The 23,701-nt window shown below is 39.1% G+C and overlaps 3 protein-coding genes across 6 annotated transcripts in view; 2 read left to right on the top strand and 1 right to left on the bottom strand.

The window, feature by feature from the left end:
- TERF2 (telomeric repeat binding factor 2) overlaps nucleotides 1–13,178 on the top strand; it is a 22,596-nt gene extending 9,418 nt beyond the window's left edge. The window contains exons 4-10 of one of the 3 annotated variants that reach the window (XM_077132856.1): nucleotides 822–908; nucleotides 2,112–2,258; nucleotides 3,719–3,825; nucleotides 5,130–5,492; nucleotides 9,932–10,017; nucleotides 11,540–11,580; nucleotides 12,030–13,178. In XM_077132856.1, the coding sequence (XP_076988971.1) occupies nucleotides 822–908; nucleotides 2,112–2,258; nucleotides 3,719–3,825; nucleotides 5,130–5,492; nucleotides 9,932–10,017; nucleotides 11,540–11,580; nucleotides 12,030–12,188 (990 nt within the window). In that variant the 3' untranslated portion in view covers nucleotides 12,189–13,178. Of the gene's footprint in view, nucleotides 1–821; nucleotides 909–2,111; nucleotides 2,259–3,718; nucleotides 3,826–5,129; nucleotides 5,493–9,931; nucleotides 10,018–11,536; nucleotides 11,581–12,029 lie in introns of all 3 variants that reach the window. The other 2 variants (XM_077132855.1, XM_077132857.1) reach the window with 2 other exon arrangements.
- Nucleotides 1–23,637, bottom strand: part of NIP7 (nucleolar pre-rRNA processing protein NIP7) — a 27,501-nt gene extending 3,864 nt beyond the window's left edge. The window contains exons 1-5 of one of the 2 annotated variants that reach the window (XM_077132859.1): nucleotides 23,502–23,637; nucleotides 23,297–23,383; nucleotides 23,060–23,198; nucleotides 22,408–22,548; nucleotides 13,523–22,191 (exon numbers count right to left, since the gene is read on the bottom strand). In XM_077132859.1, the coding sequence (XP_076988974.1) occupies nucleotides 22,072–22,191; nucleotides 22,408–22,548; nucleotides 23,060–23,198; nucleotides 23,297–23,383; nucleotides 23,502–23,557 (543 nt within the window). In that variant the 5' untranslated portion in view covers nucleotides 23,558–23,637 and the 3' untranslated portion in view covers nucleotides 13,523–22,071. Of the gene's footprint in view, nucleotides 1–13,522; nucleotides 22,192–22,407; nucleotides 22,549–23,059; nucleotides 23,199–23,296; nucleotides 23,384–23,501 lie in introns of those variants that run through there. The other variant, XM_077132860.1, reaches the window with a different exon arrangement.
- TMED6 (transmembrane p24 trafficking protein 6) lies at nucleotides 15,043–20,769 on the top strand. Its single transcript, XM_077132858.1, has 4 exons — nucleotides 15,043–15,323; nucleotides 17,291–17,417; nucleotides 18,685–18,836; nucleotides 20,391–20,769. The coding sequence occupies exons 1-4, from the start codon at nucleotides 15,111–15,113 to the stop codon at nucleotides 20,622–20,624; spliced, it is 726 nt and encodes a 241-aa protein (XP_076988973.1). The 5' UTR covers nucleotides 15,043–15,110; the 3' UTR covers nucleotides 20,625–20,769.
- Nucleotides 23,638–23,701: the final 64 nt, after the last annotated feature.

Below are 23,701 nucleotides of genomic sequence, written 5' to 3'. Positions count from 1 at the left end.
TTTTACTGCTAGTAAAAATAAATTATTTATAAATAAATTTATAAATTTAAAAATAAATTATAATATGACCCTTATAATTTAGAAAAATTTATGAATTTTATAAATTTGTAAAAAGTAAAACCTTTGTGTTTTTCTACTTACATTCTCTCCAAGTTTCTTTACAGAAGGACTTTCTTTTTTTCTGATTGATAAGACCATCTCATGCTACTTGGAACTTTGTCCTGTATTTGCTGCTGGGTTTGTTAGTGTCAGTAATTCCTGTATGTTTTAACTAAATTGCCAACTGGGTTTACAGTAGTGAGAGGCTGTGTTGGATCTCTAATAGAATTGGCCTTAGATCTCAGAATGGAAGTAGCAGAACTCTTTGGTCAGCAAATCACTTTTTTTTCCCCCACAGGATTCTTCAAGAAATTTTTTATCAAAACTTTTGTGTCTAAAAAGACAGAACAAGTCATGAATTTACAGTGACCTGGAATAATTCTGGTCCATTTTGCCTTTCCTTAGGAGCCTATTCAAATTGGGTAAATGGTCTGTAATCCAGGAGATAAGATTTTGCAGTTATCAGCCATTCAAAAAAAATCCAGTGTGCTGTTGAAAAGCTACTACCCTATGGATTAAAGTTTACTTCTGCATGGAGGTTATAGTTGTTCACAATGCTTGAACAAAAATTGTTCATTTTTAAGCACAGGAATTTGGTATAATGTAAAAAGTTCTTGGACTGTAAAATTCAGTTTTACCTTTTAGTAGATGTTACTTTGATATCTGATATCCTGATACACATGCCATTACAACAGTAAAATGTTTTTTTCCCCCTTTTGTAGGCTGTCATTATTTGTATCAAAAACAAAGAATTTGAAAAGGCTTCAAAAATTTTGAAAAAACATATGTCCAAAGACCCCACGACGCAGGTAAATTTGATGTATTTTTACTCCCACAATTTAAATCCATCTCATTCCTTTTATTTTTTTGCATGGGCAGACACTGGGAATTGAACCCGGGTCTCCAGCACGGCGGGCGAGAACTCTGCCACTGCACCACCATTGCCTGCCCCGTCTCATTCTTTTTTGTGGGCTAACAGGGAAAAATTTTTTTGTCAGGAATATTATCTGTTCACCTTGAAATTGTCAACACCTTGAGCATGTTATGTTTCATGCTAAACATTTATTTTCCATTAGACAGTTTACATAAGGCCCTATTTCTATCTGTACTTGCCCTATTCCTATCTGTACTTGCCCTATTCCTGTCTAGTTTGTGACAGAATATATACTTAAAGCCATCGGTGCCATGTTTTAAGCTAACATGTTTGTGACACTTCTAATGTTGTTTACATAAATGCTGATCCTACAGATTCTGGGAGAATCTGCCTTGGTGAGTACTTAACACTCAGTTGTCTGGGGTCAGAAACTTTGAGTATCTTGCTCTTCTTCTTTTATTCTAATAAATTTAAATTGTATTTTTGAAAAGGTAATACATGTACAACAGGGTTTAGTGAAAATTTTCTTATGTCTGACCCTCAGCCATCTAATTCCCCTTCTCAGAGGCAACGAGTGTTATTTTTTCTTATATCTTTTCAAAGATGTCCTGTGTATATGCAAACAAACACATGTGCATATGTGTGTGTCTGTGTATGTGTGTTGCTCCCACACACGTATGTGATAGTATATTCTACACACTATTATGAACCCTTTTAAGATTGCTCTTTTCACCTATCAGTATATGTTGATCATTATATATTAGCATATAAGGAGCTTCTTCCTCCTTTTTTAAGTGACTGCATAGTAACCCATCCTGGCTGCTCTATCTATGTAATCTTTTTTTTTTAATTGAGATATCTTCACTCACCATATACTCCATCCAAAGTATACGATAAGTGGCTCACAATATCATCACATAATTGTGTATTCATCACCATGATCATTTTTAGAACATTTGCATCACTCCAGAAATGCACTATAGTTTATTGACCAATCCTTTGTGTTGAGCTGTTCTTTTTCTGGGTGTACCAGTGGTTTCCATTGGTAGCACTGTCACAGTCTTGATAGAGTTCCTTCATCATTGATTTTTTACTGAGTTCTCCTTTCTTATGATATAAATATTGATCCTTTATATAGAAGCTGAGAAATGATCTCCTGAACATAATCCGTGAGAAGAATTTGGCCCACCCTGTTATCCAGAACTTTTCTTATGAGACCTTCCAGCAGAAGATGCTGCGCTTCCTGGAGAGCCATCTGGAAGACACAGAACCCTACCTCCTCACGGTGGGTCTTCCCGTTACTGTGATGTGGCCTTGGGAATGTGCAGGGGTTTAGAACAGGGACAGCTCTTCTCAGAAGTGAGAATAATGAATGTGTGAAAAAGACTTCGAATTACATTTCCTGTCTTCCTTAGTACAGTGCCTTACGTATGCAGAAGCAGAGACCTTGGTAAAGGCAAATAGAACTAACCTGGTCTCCCTTGCTTCCCATTCTTATCTCCTTTACCAGTAATTACTCTGTTGTGCATAAAGGAGAATACATTCACTCCAGGTGAAACTTGAGCTAAGCTTTTGGAGAAAGAGTAGTTTGGTAGATGTGGCATGATGGGGTTTTGTTACCAGGAAGACGGCATGGCCTTGGAAAATAGGTATGACTAGAAGTAGAATGAGGTCAGAAGAGGCCTAATGAAGACATTCTTTAATTGGATCAAAGAGATAAACCTAAAGAATGGAAGCACTGAGGCTGTGGATAGCTTGCGGAAGAATTAGAACCCGGGCTGTTCTAGGTGGTGGGCTATGATAGTAAGATAACACTCAGTGAGGGGTGTTTTTGTGTTTTTTTTTTTGAAAGTGTTGAAAATATTCAATAGATCTAATTTAGGATAGTACTAATGATCTAGCTGTAATTTGGTAAATCTCAAATTACCTGAAAAGCAAGAAGTTTATAATCTTCAGGGTAGAAGTGTCAGAATACTCAAGCCTGGTCTGAGATCCTTTCCTCTGAATTCCAGGTAACTGGAAAATAATAACCTGCCACTGTCTTTATGTGAGGATAGATCTTTCCTTACTAAGACAGTATACATTGCAGATATACATATCAGAAAATGAATGATATTAGGATTGATTAGAAATGTATAATACTTAAGTCAGGGAGGGGAATGAGCAGTTGGAGTTACAACAGGATGGGTCTACTTGGGGCTTTGTGTGGTACAGGTAAGACTTTTCAAGAGTTGTGAATAAGTCAAAACATATTTGTGGAAATACAATCATAAAACTATATACAAACTAAAACACATTGACATAAACACTTATTAGTCATTCCAAGTTTGAAAAAATATTTTTGACTTTTTGTATGTGATGCTAAAGGGAACTTGGGAGTCAGAAGCTTGATGAGGGATTAGAGTGGATGGAAGGATGGAAAAAAAGAGGAATTGGCATAGAAAATTATGTGATCATTTGGTGTATGAAAGATTCAAGAACTCTTAAAAATGTCAAGATGGTTAATACCACTCAAATTGAGATCTCCTTTAGTATAGAAAACTGAGCCTTTTTTGACTAAAGAGAGAAGGAAGAAATTTGAGAGAATTCGTGAAAGGTCTCTCCCTTTTTACATCCTCCAGTTTATGCCTAGATTGGATTTGTAAGTGAACTTGTTTGCATATTGAATGTGTTCATGGTGAAAGAAGCAGAGAATTAATTAAATTCTGTGGCTTCCTCTTCCTGATGACTTTCTTCCTTTCCAAGATGGCCAAAAAGGCTCTGAAATCTGAGTCTGCTGCCTCAAGTACCGTGAAGGAAGACAAACAGCCAGCACTAGAACCTGTGGAAAAGCCACTCAGAGAACCTGCAAGGTGAGAGGGATGCCCTCTTGTGATCTTTGGTGAAACACTGGGGTAGTCAGTTGGAGGCATGGTAGTCTTCCAAAAGTAGGACCAGTTCCCCATGGCAACTTATGCAGGGCACTGTGGAAGATACAGGCACACCTTGGGGAAATAAGAATATTGAAGAAAGATGTCTAGAATCCCTGAGGAGTTCCTGACTAGCTATTTCGTAAAGTCCTTCTCTGTTTCCCACTCCTTGCCTTGCCCACATCTATGCAGTACTTCCTTGTGAATACCTGATCTCTTATTATATTCAGGAAGCAGTGTTCAGAGCTGTAAATTGGATTCTCAAGACCAGTTGTTGAAGTAGGGGGCACAAATTTAGATGTTTTGGAGGGGCCTGGCAGGAAATGTAAAGGCAGGAAGCGCGCCTAGGATAAGACAGTTGAAAGTGTGGGACTGTATGAACCAGAGAGGATATGCTTTTTCAGCTTCACGTGATGGTTGCTTTTGTCTAGGGATAACCAGACTTTGATTCTTCAAGTTTATGTGAGATTTCCCAATTTTTAAATGTTGGCAGTTAGTCCAACTTCAAAAATAAAAGGTTAGGCCAACAAAACACATCTGCCAGCTGGGTTTGGCCTATAAGCTGCCTGTTTGCCCTACTCCTAACAGTTTTTGCTTAAAGCATATTGGCGATTCTAAATGATAAATGAACATAAGTTTATTTTTAAAAGGCATTTTCTCATTGTTCCAAGACAATGTGTTGTGCTTCTTATTCTGAGACTTCTTAAGATCCCATTCATAAGTATCTAGTAGGAGAAAGGGGCAGAGTGGAGACCAGTCTTTTACTCCTGTCATGAGGGATGAATTGGGATAACTGGAAGAAGACTTTAGACTTCAAGGTGGGATTGCTGCGTCATCATTTGTTTGCCCAGGTGAACTTGTAGTTAAACACTCTTCAGAGTTACATAAGAAAACATTGCTTTGATCCATACAACTAGAAAGGTTAGATTACACGTACACATAGGCTAAACATGCCTCTGAAGGGAGTATCACAGGCTATATAGTTCCTTTAAGGTTCTCTTACATGGAATTTTAAACTCCATAATCCAGTGTATCACTCATATTTAAAACCTCTATTTACACATGTTAATAATAGAGACTTTCATAAATACATGTTGTGTTAAGACAGCCTCTCTTACTCTTTCTTTTTATGAAGAGTCTTTTAACTTGAGAAGTCCTCTATAGAAGCATCACACTTCGAAAAAGCTGTGGCTATTTGGATGAGCATCAGCAGTCATGAAACTGATTTCTGTATGTTTTATTTTTAGGCAGCTACAGAATACTCCAACCACCATTGGAATTATGACACTGAAAGCAGCTTTCAAGGCTCTGTCTGGTGCACAGGATTCTGAGGCAGTTTTCTCAAAACTGGACCAGAAGGATCTGGTACTTCCTAATCAGGCGTTCCCACCATCACCAGCCCTCAAAAACAAGAGACTGAGAAAAGATGATAATGAAAGTTCAGCCCCTGCTGAGGGTGGCTCTGAACTTCAACCCAAGAACAAGCGCATGACAATAAGCAGATTGGTTTTGGAAGAGGATAGCCAGAGTACTAAGCAGGAAGTCATTCCGGCAACACCTTCCAAGCCCACCGCTCTCAACCAACCTCTCCCTGGGGAGAAGAATCCCAAGTATGAAGACCCTTTTTGTAGCAGTTTTTGGGCTGGTTGGTGGTCCTGGTTGGGCCTAGTATTGCATCCGTGAATGAAGTTAACCATCAGCTAAGTTATTCACCACCAAGGCTTGCTCAGACTGGTAGAATGTGACTCAGGAATGGGAAATGACAACGTGGCCATCCTTGTCAATTCTGAAGCCCCAAATGTGGGCTTCCGGGTGTTATACTAGGGCATGAGTAAGAATGGAAAGGTTTCAAAGCCCTCTACTCATCTGGCTTCGTTTTTAACAAATTTCTACATGCCTTGTCTACTTAATATTAGTTTTTATTTGTTAAAAGAAATTTTGAATTGGGCTACTTTATACTTCAGTCCTTAAAAGAGATGGATGAATATTTATAGCTTTGCACTTTTAAGCATTTGAGACTTAGCAAATTCAGTAAACATTTACTAATCTCACACATTCTCTGCTAGGTTCTGTGGGGTAGTGGTTAGAATGCTTAAATTTTGTTCCCCATGACATGACTCTAACCTGGCTTTCAAGGTTTGCTATTCTCTGTGCCCTGTTGTGGATCCTTCCTCCAGGCATACTGGTCTGCTTGCTTTTTGTGGAACCTGCTGTGTTTGTTTCTACAATTGTACTTTTGTCCCTCTCATTCCCCACAGTTGGACTATCATCCTTTCATCACTGCTTGTCAAAATCCCATTCGTCCTTCAAAGGGAAGAGAAATTGATGTTGACTAAGTGTTTTCTGTGAGCCAAGCACTTTCACATATTATCTTATTGAAGCTCTACAATCCTCATTCTGTGAGGTGATATATATATTAGCCCCATTTTATAGATGAGGAAGGCTTAGAAAAGTTAATAACTTGCCTGAAGTCACACAGCTGCAAAGTGGCAAAGTTGGGCTGTAGGATTTTATTCCAAGCCAGTTTGACACAAAGCCCATGTCCTGTACAGCACACACACCAAGCTATTGCTCTTAAAATTCTGCCTTCTCTGAATGCTTCCTGGGTACCACTACTGTAAGTGACCCACCTCCTGAGCTCCCAGTCATTGCCATTTGTACCATTTCTCTGTACTATATCTGTGTGAGGACCCTGGAAGGATTGTGGTATCTGATAAGTAGTATATACTCAGGCAGAAATTTGCACTGAGTGCACCTAAATTTGGAAGTAACTAGCTGGCAAATGGGATAGCTAACGGGCAAGCAAGTACAGCTTGACACACTTTTATTATTCTCATTTGATACAGATCTCACTCCTCACGGCAATCCTGTGAAATGTAGGTATTGCTCCCACTAATGGATGAGGAAATTGGTGGGGAGAGTGCATAATTATGGTGGTCTTTGTAAATGTGACATTTGTGAAGGTCTCAGACATACTCATCTCTCACATATACTGAGGGTATGTTATGAAGTGTGATGAGTACTCTAAAGCAGCGATCAGTAAAATATGACCCTTGGGCCAGATTAACCTGCTGCCTGTTTTTGTAAATAAAATTTTATTGGAACACAGCCACATCCATTTGTTTACATATTGTCTATGGCTGCTTTCCTGTTACAAGGGCTAATTGAGAGGCAAGTTGAATAGTTGTGATAGATAGTGTGGCCTGCAAAGCTGAAAATACTATCTAGCCCTTTATAGACAAAGCCTAGTGATCCTGCACTAAAGGCAGCTCTCATGAGATGCTGAGATAGCTCAGTAGTAAGACCTGAGCCAGCTTGGCAGAGTGGCAGATGGAGACACCTTGCAAAGGAGCAAATGTTGAGCTGATCTAAATGGATGAGAGGAGGTCATCAAGTATACTGGGTATATGAAGAATACGTTTATATAACCTGTATGGTAGGAGAATACAGTACACAGAAGAGAAATGGAAGGAGACCTCTGGATGGCAGATAGGCCAGAACTAGAGTTTCTCTTTTATTCTCTTGGGTAGAGGTTCTCCAACTAGGCTTCATATCACAGTTACTTGTGAATATTTAAAAATTACACATTTCCAGGCTCCTGAATATTGGATTCAAAAATGGGGTGGATGGGGGTGGTCTGGAATCTGCTTTTCTAAGTATGCCCCAGATAATTCTAATGCAACTAATCTGAAGACTGATAAAACACCACTGAAGGGCTTTTGACATCTTTGTACTGCAGAAAAGGAGGGAGGGGGGTTGAAAACTCCTACCAGGTAAGGAGTATGGGCCTAAGGGAAATGAGGGAAAGGTAGACACTGGTATGTCACCTGGAAGGCAGAAGCCAGGACTAAGATCTTTGTATCTCCCATAGTACCCTGCAGAGAACAAGTGCTTAAGAGATATATATTTTTTTTTACTAAATCAAATCATTCTTGGTTGAGTATGGGCCTAAGGGAAATGAGGGAAAGGTAGACACTGGTATGTCACCTGGAAGGCAGAAGCCAGGACTAAGATCTTTGTATCTCCCATAGTACCCTGCAGAGAACAAGTGCTTAAGAGATATATATTTTTTTTTACTAAATCAAATCATTCTTGGTTCTTGCACTTTTAAGGGGTGATGCTCAACACTTCTGTAAGAGGCCAGAGGATTAATATTTTAGACTTTTTGGGCCATTAGGTCTCTCTCGCATATTCTTCTTTAACATCCTTTAAGGATGTAAAGACTATATTTAGGACAAAAACAGGCAGCCACCAGGGTAGTTTGCTGACAAGGGCTAGACCATTGCTCAAGTTCTCAGTTGACCAGTGAGGAATGTGAAGACCAGGAAGTAACCTGACATGCCCAGGGTTGCACAACTACCTAACTGTTAAGATTAGAACCCAGATCTCAGCCCCTTATGACCTGAGAAGCTAGGAGAGAGACAGTCAACTCAGTACCATCATCTGAAAGACTTCACTGGGCAGTATAAAATAAATACCAAAACATCTGTACGGGTAATCAGTGCTGAGAGTTCAGAGGAGGGAAAGGTACTAAAGTGACTGGAAAGGGCTGTATGTAGGAAGAGAGGACAGTTACTCACACGAAAATGACAGGCTAGAGAACATAGGTTAGAATCAGTTTTATCTCAGCACTTAGCTAAGGAGATAGAAAACTTAAATTGTAACCAGCCTGTCTTCTATTTGAACATAGTTAACAAAACTAATATCCTGAGAAGGAAGAACCCTCATAGTTTTTTTCAATTTGTCTTAAGAAAATTATCAGAAATAACATTTTGAGGATATGATTCAATTTAAAAACAAAGTAAAGTAAATAGCTCACTATTTGTTTCAGCCATTTGATTAGGTAATTTCATAGAAAACTCAGGTAGCTTAAGGAAAAGTTGATTAGAAATGACTGATTTTCATTTGATATTTTGGGGTCTGGATTATTTTTAAGCTTTGGGACTATTTTTTGGCTATATCATAATACTTTGTTTTACATCCACAGGAAGGGTTCTTGTCTACTTATTACTCTAAACTTTGATGGTATAATTCTTTTGCAGCTCTTTGATAATCCCAGTAATAGTTTAGCTAATATTTCTCCAGCTCATGTTAGGGTATGTGTTACTGTTAGGTGTTTGGGATATATTTGTCAAAGATGTGACCCCTGCCTTTGAGGGGCTTGTAGTTAGGGGTGCATTATAAAATGGCTCTTGAATGAAGTGTAAGTACTCTGCTGTGGGGTGGGGGTGGGGGTGGGGGGCTGTCGTTTGGTATTTGTTGGGGAAGACTTATGTTTAGAGGAGGTTTCATTGAGAATTATGGCCTTGAATGATGGGTAGGATCTCACTTGGCAGGGAAGGGAATCCCAAGCAGAGGGAACAGTATACAGGCAGGAAAGTGAAGTTTATTGGAGGAAGATGGAAAGCAGTACGGCCTTGCTATTTGTATGGTTGTGGGTGTGGTGAGGGAGTTGGTAGGGAGAGGAGCCATTAGTGGTGGGAGATTGACTGGATGGTTTTGATTCCCCATATAGGCAGTTAGGCTTCATTTCTTAGGCAGTGAGATGCCATCACAGAATACAGGAGGGATGTAGTAATTTAGAACAGTTGTAGCAGCTTTGAAATGGAAGGAGCTAGTGGCAGAAACTCCATTTAAGAGGCTAGCATAATAATAGAAAAAGGGACCATGGGCTTGAACTAAAGGAAGGGAAGGGAAAGGAGATCAATCTGGAGATAGAAATAGGGCATGCCTATGATAGAGAGGGAGGAATTAGCAGCTCTGCAGTTTGTTGGCTAGAAGAATGCTGAGACCTTTAAAACAAATCCCATGAAATAGATTTTGAGGGGGAGCAATGATGGATTCAGTGCTGAATTTAAGGGATGTTTAGGTGAGCATGTCAAGCCAGCTCAGGAAAAAGGGTATGTAGATCTGGGAGTTGTGAGTGTGGGTAAACCTCAAACATGCCCAGAGCAGTAGGGAAGAATATAGGGCAGCACGTGAATTGTCAGAATGTGGGCTGGCCCAAGATGAATTTCTTTTACACCTTGTTCTCTCAATTTCCCCTCAGAGTACTCAAAGGCAAGTGGAACAACTCTAATGGAGTTGAAGAAAAAGAAACTTGGGTGGAAGAGGATGAACTGTTCAAAGTTCAGGGTAAGCCAGGAGATTCTCCTTGGTCTCCTTGACTCTTGCTGAAGTGTAGACACGTGTTACTGTCACATGTTTCTTCAAACTAGAAAAAGTACTAAGTTCCTAACCTCATTTTGATTTATGAGGAGTCAATTTTTTTGTTCTTTACTCTAAAACAATGGAGACTGTCAGAGCAGCACTTAATGTTTAAAAAAAATTCCTGTACTTTGGTAAATGCTGTGTTATTTAATTTTGGTTGCTGTTGTTAGAAAAGATAGATATGATCATTCTTTGCATTTCTTGTTAAGTAAAAGATTTCTTACCAGTTTGTAAATAGAAATATTTTTTCTATGATCAATAACTTTACTTTTCCTTAATTAATTTTAAACTTCATAGCACTGTGTTGAAATCTCTCCCACCACATATTTGCATTTGATCGGAAAATATCCACATGCTGAACTTCAATTTTGGGGGTTCTATAGACTTTTTAACATAGATGACAGTAATCTGTGGCCGATCCTAAAGGTTTTGTTCCTGAAAAGCACCTTCACTGACATAACAATAGTTGTCAAGATTAAGATGAGACAAAAAGTACAGGGAAAAAAAACCAAACAGCATTAAATATTTTAAAACAGCAGGATATAAAAATTCTAGCAAACATCCCCTTTTAATGCAACACAGATTTGTCAACTTTAGAAACCTGCTGCCACTGTAATATGAAAAACTTTATAATTTAAAATAAGTAAACTGCTCCTATAAGTATCCCTTTTTCTGAGCCACCTTCTTCCATTGTTTAGGAAATATTGTTGGGACAGTGATGTCTGCTGAGGCAGACACTCTGGCAAGTTACATGTTTATGCAACTTTGCCTTTTCCTGCAGCTTTTTAATCAGCCCTTGTTGGCTTTTAATGACATGTCTTTTATACTGTGTACCCTCCTGTACTCGTCTGGCCTTTTCAGAAATTATCTTGGTGCACGTGTTTTGAGGCTTTATCTCTTATCCTTATGGTGAGAAGTGGGAACTTGAGTAGATCTTGCATGGTCTGTGGGAATAGGGAGTAATAATTGTTCCTGTCATTCTTTTGTTTAGGAAACCAAACCAATTTGTTCTTAGGTAAAGTGATCAGGAATTGGAAATTCTGATAAGAATCAATAAAACTATGTTACCTAAAAGCAGTGGTTAGCGAGGTTAGCGGTGATTAGCAAGAGATTTTATATATCTGTATATATATCTATATGAAAACTGTCAATTCCACAGTCCCCCAGTAATTTTAGAAAGTGATGTTGGTTTTACTAAAGAGACTGAGCACCATCATTAACAGATGTTTATTGAATGCCTGTTTGTAAAATGCTTGCTCTGTACAGATTCCCATGGGGTAAAATGATTGGTGTCTTGCAAATAAAGGGGTGTCCTTTCACTTCTCTATATTTGTGAAATTTGAATTAAATTTTCCTTTTGGTAACATACTATGTCTTCTTTTTGCTGTTTGTGTAGAGAAAGATGAACTCTGAAAATAGTCTCCTTTTAATGTTTTTCTTTTAGCAGCACCAGAGGAAGACACTGCAACCAGTATGACAAGAAAGCAGGTAATTTGAAATTTTCTTTTCTGATACTAGTTGTGTGGAAGGAACAGAGATAAGTTCCCACATCTCATAGGCATAGATTACCCATGAGCCTTGTAAAAGTCTATTTTGAGATTTTCAGATAAAATGAACTAAGTTAAAGTAATAGTGTTTTTTTTTAAGTAATAGTTTTGAAAGAAAAATCTAGGCAGACAGAAGAGGACTGATGCATTTTCTGAACTATAAACAATATACATATTTGAAGTTTTGAACAGAGAAGTGAAATGACAGGACATCAGAAATCTATTAAATGACAAATTCACAGTGTTAACTTGATTATCTCTGTCATAGTTTAAAACCCTGCTTTTGGGTTCGGATTATTCTGTTAAGATTTTTCTCTCTTCAGCATATTGGAGAAAGCATGAGTAAGTGGCCAGACAGATTGTCATGAGTCTTCTGGTTTTCTTTTGCAGAAGTGGACTGTAGAAGAAAGCGAGTGGGTCAAGGCTGGAGTGGAGAAATATGGGGAAGGAAACTGGGCTGCCATTTCTAAAAATTACCCATTTGTTAACCGAACAGCTGTGATGATTAAGGATCGCTGGCGGACCATGAAGCGACTTGGCATCAACTAAAACAGGCTTTCATTTCTACAGAATGAACAGGAGCACGGTTTCTAATAATAGCCCCTGATAGTATGGTGTTTATTTCAGAAGCTGAGCTGAAATGAGAATTCTGGGCAACCTCCTTCCATGTGGGGGAGGTCCCAGTTCCACTTCAGTGCTGCTGGAGATGAAGCCAAGCCAAGCCAAGCCCACCCCCATGTCCTTGGCAGACATGACAGGCACACAGCTTATATAGTGCCAGGACATCATTAATGTTTCTCTTCTGTAGTGATTTGCTTGAATTTAAAGTCCTGGTAATCAGTAGAACCTTCTGCTAGGAAATGGTGGAATCTATTAGGAGCCACATATGACTTCATGACCTGTTAAAACCAGCAACATGAGCATTATTTGGAGTAAACTTGTTCCGGGTAAAGCTTTGGTCTTCTGAAGCAAATGCAAAGGAACTTCGTCTGAGCCCAAGTTGATGATAGACCAGTCTTTGTGGAATCAGTCGTTTTTAGCCAGAGGTGACATTCACACCCAGACCTGACTGCCTTGGCATTTTCTCTTCATTGCGGGGCACACCTCCCATGTGGTTGAACCACTGTGTTTTTTGGTAAATGGTGATTATAGATAAGCTTAGCCTCCCACTCCCCACTCTTTCCAAATCTTCCCTTCTCAATTTCCTTTCCTTATGCTGGACTTTTAAAGCTTTAAAAACAAAACAAAACAAAAAAAACCCAACCCTGATCGAATATAAATGCCTATTTCCATTCTTTGTGAAATGGTTGCTACTGCCTGATTCCCTAATTGTGCTGTGTTAGTGTCTTGCACTGGAATTCAACATTCCCTTCTCCTTTTGTACTGTGTTGTGCTTGCTGTCTCTCGGATATCCCTGACGACTGTCTTTTTAGCAAAAAATTTCAGTATAGTGTTTTCTGTAATCTTTTTTTAAAATATGAGAACTAATTCTTGTCCATAACTTGTAGCATTCTTCATTAAAGTCTTGCTTCTCTCAAATCTAAGTAGCTGTTTAATTGCAGCACAGTATATGTCACCAGATTGGGTAGCAAACTGTCAAGCAAGCTCTGCTGAACTATGTTGATCAAGAAGCTGGTGTCAGACTCTATTGGATGTTGTAATCCTTGGAAGCCATGTCAAACAGATGATGTGAAAGTTTCTTAATTTGTCCATTTCCTTATATAGATTTTGGGGAATGAAAAAATTTGCCCCTCTTCATTTTTGAGTAGGAGGCGAGGTTTAAAGAAATGCTAAAGTTTTAAAATTCATCCTGTAGTTACATGTTAGAACTTCACACAGTTTTATTACCTCTCAACTATGTGTTTTGGAGTTTGGCACTACTCTTGTTTTTTTTAATTTTTTATTAATCAAAAAAAAAATTACAAGAAAGAAACACAAACATTCCCAACACATACACTCAGCAATTCACAATATCATCACATAGTACTCTTGCTTTTATAAATCACAGTGAGGTGAGAACTTGATCTCCTCTTGATCCAGCAGCCTTTCTTGTTGCAGCTAATTTTGATCTCCCTCAAACTGTATTAGAAACCAGAAGTTTTTTCCCCCTTAACTCACATCGTTAGATGATGTTCTAGATAGAAGGCAAAACTGTTATGTACTTAGGGAAGAAATTCCTAATTAGTATTTTTCAAACTTGAGGTATGCTTAGATCCATTAACACTTATTTTCACATAACTTCAGTGTTATTTTTATCATACTGTTACTGAAATGTATACAAACATAAAATCATGCTTACCATTTATACAGATTTATAAAACGTAATGTGAACAAACCATTGTTTTGATGACCCTAAGTTGCTGTTTGTGATCCAGCAGTGTTGGGAACCTTGGATGGGGTGTGCCTGTGCTGTCAGCTGAGTGATGGCTCCAGTCCCACCCATCTTCACTATGAGACTACAGAATCACCGTCTCCAAGTACCGGGTGTCATCTAGCCTTAGAAATGAACAACTACACTTATTGAAGTCTGTTAAGAAATAACTGAAATAATAACATTTAATAGGCATTCTCAGAATTCTGTTCTTGTGGTTAAGAGCATGAGCTGCTAAATGAGGGCCCCAGTTCTGCAGCTGTAGTGTGAGACCATGTGCAAGTCATCTGAATCTCTGAACATTAGTTTTCTCATCTAGAGATAATAATGCCTCCCTCTAAAAGGCAGGCAAATCTCCTTGTGCAGTGCCTGCCATGAAGTTAATGGGTGTTAAGTGAGCCTCCTCCTCCCCCACCCTCTGTGGGTGCTGAAGAAATGGATACAAGAAGAATGATTGAGCCTTTGAACAATGTAATAATAGTCTAAGTGAGTTTTAGATCTTCAGATGAATTTATCAGGTAGAAGGTAGCAGATGAGAACTATCTGGAAGGGTTTGCCCACTCACTGTTTCTTGTTGCTCACCCTTCATCCATTTGTTTCTGCACATGTTTAAATGTGCTTTGCTATCTAAGCCGTAGCGGTGGGCAGAAAGAAATCTATTGAAACAGGTGTTGCCCCATGTTTCTTATAGGAGCACTAGGTGTCACCTAGCAATTTGACACGAAGGGAAAAAAAACAACTCCTCAGCCAACTTTTGTCAGTGTATTTAAATGGTTGTAGATAAAATTAACCAATGTTTTATTTCCAAGAAGCAAGAACTGAAAAATGACAAAACGATGGATGGACATATTTATTCTGAGACATAGCTTCTACCTAGTACCCACAAAGTAAGTTTGTTAAGTCATTGAGTTTTTGAGGTGAAGGCAAAAACTTTTTATGAGCCAAACATGGGAGTATCATGCCAGTTCTATATCTATATGTGACCCTGAAATTGGCCTAAATGTGACTTGTGGAGTTAATGATTACCTTAGCAGCTGGAACTATGTGGTTCCACTGGGCAGCAAGTAGTACACCAGCAGGGAAGTCTCCAGAAAGCAGCCATGTCTCCTTTGCTCTTTGGGTCTGGGCTGGTGGTTCTTAGCCTAGTGGCCTCTATTAGGAGCCAGAAGACAGAACCCCTAAGTGGGTCTGGGGACCAGCTGTTCTTCCGTGGAGCTGATCGATATGACTTTGCCATCATGATACCACCAGGAGTCACAGAATGCTTTTGGCAATTTGCTCATCAAACCGGCTATTTCTATTTCAGTTATGAGGTGGGTACATGGGTTCCTCTGGCCATATTGAGGACTTGTGTTTTTTAATCCTTCTGTAAAGGGGGTCATGGTTTAGACCAAAACACGATTCTCGGTCTTTATTATGCAGTGATTCCCCACCTACTAATGAAATAGAACTGCAGTTAGATGGAAACTCCCAGTGAGTGAATAATGATGGGAGCTAAAACATGGCTTGCCTTCTCAAACTGGGTTCTATGGAACTTTGCTCAAAGTCGTGGGACATCTTCCTAAAAAGATAACCAAATTTACTTAGTCTTGGGCATGAGAAGGAAGAGAATATATACGTTAAACTATTAAAACATAAATATGGTACAAAGTCAGATCTAAACTTTGGAGATGGACCTAGAGATTTAAAAGAAAACTACAATTAATGAGGTGGGATAGCAAGATTTGTAGCAACATCTGCTCTCCTGTCTTCAGGGATAATTCTGGCAAGTTAGAAACTCTGGGATGAGGCTTCTTGCTCCAGACAATCCTATTTACTTTAGAAAGTAATTTTTTCACATTACTTAGTCATATTAAAACTCTAGTATTTGAATTGTGTTGGAAAAGGCACATCATTTAAAATATCCTTCAGTGGTTCTGAATTTCTAAAATGCCTCAAAGGCCAAGTACTTTTTACCCATACTGCGGCTTTACACCACAGTGCCCAAGAAAGGTGAGCTCAATATTAAAGTCAGAGGCTGTTTTCCTTTGTTCTTTATCTTAGAACCTATTAGCTTTCTAATTTTTGTTTCCTTGGTAATAGACTATGTTGATCTTATTCCATTCTCCTGTAACTTAAAATTCACTTATCAGAGCTTTTCTTATCTCTAAGTTCCTACTGGAACAGGAGCTACTAGTCAGCTCATATCCTAGCCTTATCAAGGATATGGGTTGTCCATGGCTTGCCCATGGAGTAGGCACCGGCTTTCAGACAGTAAATAAGCCTAACTCTGGGTTATCACCAGGGAGCTCAACAACCAAGCAAGTTCAGTCAAGGTCTCTATGGCCAAGAATAATACAGACCTAACCGATATAACCCAGCTATGTTGCCCAAGACACATCTTTCTCAACCCTGGGTATCACTGGCATTTTGGGGAGAGAAGGGGTATCAAATTATCCTTTATTGAAATATTTTCCTCTGTAGTTCTTAACTAGGTAGGAATTCCACTGTACCACTGTTGATGTGTTTATGATATCACAAGGATGGTAGTTATCAACATTGGAGCCCACAGACTGCAGTCCCTAGATATCTCTTAAATGCATCCAGAGAATTCTCTAGCTCAAGACTGGTACTGCATCTGTCCGCCAATGTTGACAATTTTATCAAAACTGATACTTCCACTGTGCTTAATGCTTTTCTGTTTTTTTCTGCTCTGAGTGGTTCCTTGAGGGCTTTGATGATCAGGGCAGACACAGAAGGTACCACCTCAATCAGAGCTGGTCTGCTCTGAATGGTCAATTACACCAAAAGCCTTAGACCCTTCCAATCACCAGTTGCCTTGGCGTTTGTCACCACCAACCTTTTTTAGGGACAGATCCAGGGGGCTGATCATGGCACTGATATCCCTACCTGTGCACCTCAGGTACATGACTTTGAGCTGCTTCAGGCTGAACTTGGGTGGCATGGTAGAAGTGGCTGGTGATGGATGAATCTGGAAGTGTGATGATGGAAGAAAGTTGTACCTTTGTCCTCTGAGCCAAAAGCTGAAAAGCGCCACTGGCATTTTGGGCAAGACAATTCTTGACCCTACAACAGTGCTTCTAACAAAACAGGACATTCAGCACCACTGCACCCCCATCATTTTGACAGCCAAAACCAGTCCTCTGTTCAATTCCAAACCCTCCAGAAGGTGGTATGGGTGACGACTATGCTGATGATTATGGGATGTTAATCTTGCCACTTAGCTGGCTTCTTGGTAATTTAGCAAGGATTTTTCTCCCTCTTTAATGTATCTTGGCAGGTTCAGCGGACCTTGGGAATGTCACATGACCGGCACATTGCTGCCACTGCATATACCCCACAGGGTTTCCTCATAGACACCTCCCAGAATGTTCGGGGCCAGATTAACTTCTCTACCAAAGAGACAGGTCTGTTCTCATCTTAGCTATTATAAAAAATCATACATTTCTATCAAATTGGGAAATAACAAGGAAGTGCTGAAACTAAGTACCTGAAAAATATAAAAAACGCTGGCTTTTCCATACAAGGATAAACCGATAAGAAAAAAAATCTGCCTTCAACACCATTAACCAACCACAGTTTTCCTGGAGAGTGCTAATGTCCAGGAATGTTCAAGTAGCAGTCTGCTAGCATTTTGGGAGCAGGGTCTCCAGGCCCAGAGTTCAATTTTAAACAAAATTAAATTGAACAAATCCTTATAAATCAGTCCGGAGCTCAATTTGAATCTCATCATCTCCAAATGATTATATTCTGGGAAAGAGACCAAAACAGAGACCCAATTATAATATAAATTTATACTTCATAAATTTATTGTGAGGGTAGCATTTCTTTACAGTCATCAGAATACTTGAGCCAGTTACCAAGACACATTCAGAACAAAAGGAAATGGATGGTCATGTGAAATACCATAAAAAGCAGTCACCAGAAATTATCATCAGAAAATCACCAGAACTAGAAAATTTCTAATAGAATTAGCCAGACAGAGCCTTTTCCCACCTTAGACAACACGTTATCCTTTAACTGTCCTCTTTACCAGCAAAACATACTAAAAAAAAATCTCTCAATAGGGGTACCACTGACCAACAACCTTTTATTGTGTGGCACAAGATATTCAGCACTACAGGGTATTTAGCATCCTTGGCCCCTACATGCCAGTAGTGCTTTCCAATCAATCTGACAATCAAAACCTGTTCTGCACATTTCTACATTTAAACACACAGGAGGCAACTGCAGTTGAGAGTACCAGCATGCCATAACAGACTGCACTGGAGGGAGTCTACCTCCAGCAAGATAGTTTTCTTTCACAATGCATCAACATTTTTCCTAATTTCATGAGGGCATCCCCTCAGCTCTAATTTGTATAAAGAACAGGCAAAAACCATGCGTTCAACCTGAGTCTTCCAATGAGTTCTTTAATAAGAGATGTGGTAAATATAGGTTGAAAGGAGAAAACATTGTGTTCCACCCAGCATAGAATTTAGTAATATTTGGCAAAATATTATGCTATTTTGTAAAATAAAATTGTCTGACATGTCAAAAATCAGATCTTTGTACTTCCCAAGTAAAAGGAAGGTACTTTATGTAGTAGCAAATTAAAATTGGGAGAAATATCTTTAGGGGAGACTTAAAGGGTTGGAGACCAAAAACTTGGTAATGACCTATGGACTCCTACAGGTTTTTATCAGCTTTGCCTAAGAAATCAGCAAAACCACTTTGGTTCTGTGCAAGTATACCTCAATTTTGGAGTCTTCTATGAGGGACCCGAGATGGACCACAAACAGAAAAGTGAAAGAAAACAACTGAATGATACTCTGGATGCAATTACGGTAATAAAGGATTTTGTGGGAGAGAAAGATCCGTGGAGGAAAGATTAAAATTATGGGAGTAATATTATTTGAGTGAAAAACACGCAAGGGGATTTGAATCCTTTAATACTTAAATGGTTTGGGACTGCTGAAATCCATATCTGGTCCCTCCTTTTTTCTTAGATTTAACTCACAAACCATAAAATTTACCCTTTTAAAGTACAATTCAGTGGTATTTATAATATGTAAATAATATTTACAAGGTTGTGCAGTCACCATCACCACTATTTCCAGAACATTTTCATCAATCCATGAAGAAATCTCATTCCATTAGCATTCATTCCCCATCTCTCCCCTCCCTCTAACTATGGCAACTGTCTCTACAGATTTGCCTATGCTGGACATTTCATATAAATGGAATCATATGAAATGTTGCCCTTTGTGTCTGGCTTCTTTCACTGTTTTCAAGGTTCATCCACATTGTACCATACATTAGCACTTCATTCCTTTTTTTTTATGGCTGACCAATATTCCATTGTATGGATTTATCACATTTTGTTTACCCATTCATCAGTTAATGGAGATTTGAATTTTCACCTTTTGGCTATTATGAATAATGCTGCTGTGAACATAAATTTCTGTGTGGGCATGTTTTTACTACTCCTGCATATATACTCAGGAGTGGACTTGTAAGATCATACATATAGTAGCTATGTTCAACCTTGTGAGGAACTGCCAGACTGCTTTCCAAAGCAGTTGGACCATTTTACATTCTCACCAGGAATGTATGAGAATTCCAGTTTCTCCACATCCTTTCTGACATGTTGTGTCTTTTTTATTATAGCCATTCCAGCAGGCATGAATATCTCATTGTGGTTTTAACTTGCATTTCACTAATGATAATAATGTTGAACGTCTTATCGGGCACTCTTTGGAAATCTTTGGGGAAATGTCTATCCAGATCTTGTACATATTTAAAAGCTGGGTTCTTATTGTTCAATTTTAAGAGTTCTTTACATGTTTTGGATACTAGACCTTTATTAGATATAATTTACAAATATTTTCTCTGATACTGTGGGTTGTCTTTTCACTTTCTTGATATTGTCCTGTGATATATACAAGTCCATTGCCTTTTTAAAAACAGTCTTATACAGCCATGCTCATTCCCTTGCATACCATATATGGCTATATGCCATATGCCTATATGTGGCAGAGCTGCATAGTTACAAGAGATCATATGATGTGTAAAGCCTAAAATATTAAAAAATTTGCCACCCCGTCTTATGGCACATACAGAGAAAACTAAAAAATATTACCCGTAAAGGGCAATGATGTGCTGACTACATGTTTACATCTAGCAATCCTCTGGAAGAGTTCTCTACTTAAAGCACTGTAGTTTTTTCATTATAAAAAGTGCTTTAAAAAAAAGTAAACTCCTAACCATTTTTTTTCATATTCAGCAAAACTGTTAATTTACCATCAACTTCCAGATAATTTAGTTAGTCCTTATAAGCACCCAGGTGATACTGGAAGTGGGGAGGGCATACCTTTCTTTATTTCATTTCTCTCCCATAGGAAAGCACACGAAAGGTGCAGAACAACATCTTCCACATGTGGCGGTACTACAACTTTGCTCGGATGAGGAAAATGGCTGATTTTTTCCTTCTCCAATCAAACTATAACTATGTGAACTGGTGGTCAACAGCCCAGAGCCTTGTCATTGTTCTTTCTGGGATCTTGCAGCTATATTTCTTGAAGCGTCTCTTTAATGTTCCAATAATTACAGACAAAAGGAAGCCAACATGTTAATTAAGCTAGGGGGATTACAACACCCTGGCTTTTTTCTGGGGGTAGAAGCTAACAAGTTAGTTTACAAACTATTGGAAAATTAAATTTTCAGTCTATTACCCTCATCTACAAAGGCACAATGGCAATAAAAACAATGTAAAAGTTTTGAACTTTGCTACTTCTTAAGCATGCACTAAATGCTGTCATCAAAATGTGGTTCACCATTCAGCAGTATTTGAAGGTTTACTTTAGAAAGCAGAAGAGTTGAAAAAGATGGAATGAAGTCTTGTTAGAGCTTGCATATAAAAATAGGAGTTGGGAGAGTGCCATTTTGCACTCTCAGAGTTTTCAGAGGTGTCACCTTTGCCATTTAAAAATAACCAGTGTCTTTATCAAATAAATTGTTTTGTTTTACAGTACAGGTAATTTTTGAGATTTGTATATCTAAAATGTTTTTAACTTTTTACAAAAATATTTTAATCTAAAAATAATTTTTTGGAGGCATGGGAAAGGAAGAGGTAGCTGAATTATGTGAAGGTCTCCGCCTAGCATTTTTTGTTCCATCTGGCCAGAGAAGTAAAAGTTCATAAGAGAAATTATGTTTTATGAAATCAAAATGATGGAAAAAAAAATTCAGCTTGGGATCATACATACAAGAAAAAAGATCAAGAAAGCAGCTTATAAAAACCAAGATAACCAAAAATACTCACTAAAACCCTACTCACAGTAACAGAAATACTCAAGAATATGCTATATAAAAATAATTTTTACCATTTATTGAACACCCATCATTCATTGGGGTACTGCGTTAGAGGCTTTACAATCAAGGATGTCTAATTCTAAAAACCATTCTTAGGTAGACAGTCAAGGCTGATTTTTTCACAGAAGAAGAAAATGAAGCTTAGAAAAGTTAACTCATTCATTCCAGGGCATAAAACTGATAAATGGCAGAACGGAGGCTTGAATCCAGGGTTCTTTTTCCCACACTACATAGCACTTACCCTTTTGTAAAAGAGCAGAATAAATTTCTCTTGAAATTTAGCTAAATCTCATATGTAAAACCCCAGATATGGCCTAGTGTTCTGCTACAGCAATATCTTTCTTTCACAATATTAATAAATAAGGTAGAAAATCTACTGTGTTATCATGAGTTGGGAAAGCAAGATGTTATCACAGATAACAATAAGCTATTCTGATCCTAAGTTCCAAATATTTAGAACCTGTTAACTCAGAACAAGAAGCTCTCTGATTCAAATACAAAACACGGCATTCTACTTAACACAAACCAAACTCCATTTTTGAGCCATTTCTGTATAGTAAGAATTCAGCCTGCATTCACCAGTAACAGAGAGAATATTAAAGTAAGAAGTCCCTGAAGAGTGTACAGTTCAACAGTTGAACCTACAGAGACACAGTAAACAAATTTAGGCCTTTCCACACAGCTATAAGTCCTTGCGATGACTCCATTTTAAGTCAGTGTTTCTTCATGCCGCACATATTCCCCAATGTCTGCTTGATGAAATACCACAATCGCCATGGGATCTACTTTCCTGCAGTCTTGTGTAGACTTTGCTGCCACCCCAAAACCCTGGGATTCAAGAGAAGAGACACCAATTCACTCAGATCATTCAATAAGCACATACTGAGGGCTGAGAATAATAAGGATGGAAAAAAAAATACAGATTTTGCCTGTGAGGAATTCCAAAGGTGCTGAGAATTCAGCCTTTCAGTACAGTGCGAAAATGCATCCTTCTTGAATAAAAAGGTACTCATTTTTGTAAAGATAATTACCATTTCTACTCACCAAAGGGATGTCTGTCATGGAGTATATCACCACTCCCTGGTACTGAGAAGTATTTTCAGTAATTCGACCCAGACCAGATTTCAACACATGGTTCCCATACAGGAAAGACTGTTCTGCTCCAGGCTTTACCCACACTTTATACTATACGGAAAGAAAATCCAGAAAATACAAAAAGGCTAACTTAGATACCTGCAGTTAAGCTAGTTGCTGAAATTGTGATTAATTTCTTAGAAAAGATTTTAAGGAGGAAAAAAAAATTTAAGTATAGCATCATCCCTCAAACTGCTCATGTCCTGAACATAACTGCTAACAGGTTCTTTCCTCAACTCTACAACTAACCTCTCCCATAACAGTTTAATAGCTTTTCTCTGGATCCCACTACCCTCCCTCATCACAATTACCTATTTGCTTTTCATCTTGAGCTGGGCTTGCCACAGGCTGTTCTACTTTGCGAGATTTAACTACAGTTAATCAGCTGCACCGCACTACTACCCAAAGCAATAAGACCCACAAACACCTCTATGTTACGGCGCTGACCCAAAAGGCATTGTCTATTAGACTCCGTGGGAGAGAAACTGCCTAATCTAGTTCTGTTCTAGCCCTCATCCTTAACTTCCTTCGTCCCGAGGGGCTACTAAAACCATCCACAAACCTTGGCATAGGGTGCAAGATAATCCAGAGCTGTGATGTGCAACCGGAACTTGTGGGTCTTAGTGAATTTCCCGAAGCAGGTTCCCAGGGATACCAGCTTGTCACCGGAGATGTTGGCGGCCAACTTCAGGATCTTCTCACTGACGTAAGGGTAGCGAATGGAAGGTGTCGGTCAGGGGAGGCGGCTGGGACCCTGGCCCCCACCCGGGCACAGATTGCCCGCCCAACACCGCCTCACCTCACGTAGTAGACCCGGTCGTTGTGCAGCCTGAAACAGTACGTGCCGTCGGGCCTATCCACGAGCAGCTGAAGGTTCTCGCCGATGCTAGGAACAGAAGGAGGACTGGAGACGGCGCCGCAATCAACTTGTCCTAGCACAGGCGCACACCCACTCTCCTCCCCACCATGCACACATTCCCCTCTTTCACCCCGCAAGCTCTTACTATTTCGCTATCTTCTCGAACATTACACGGGTCTCCTCTTCAGTCAGAGGCCGCATTTTTCCGCTCGGCCGAAACACAGATCCTCGTGCCCCAGTCGCCGGAAGCGGAAGTCAGTCGTCAGCCGCTTCCTGGCAACCGCAAAGCCTGCCTCTCTAGCCGCTTTCCAATCGTTCCCCACTCTAGCGCCCCGCCAGGCCCCG

This window comes from Tamandua tetradactyla, chromosome 16, assembly GCF_023851605.1.
Source record: "Tamandua tetradactyla isolate mTamTet1 chromosome 16, mTamTet1.pri, whole genome shotgun sequence".
NCBI lineage: Eukaryota > Metazoa > Chordata > Mammalia > Pilosa > Myrmecophagidae > Tamandua > Tamandua tetradactyla.
Note: the sequence above shows the minus strand (reverse complement) of the source record. Positions and strands in the feature narration are given on the sequence as shown.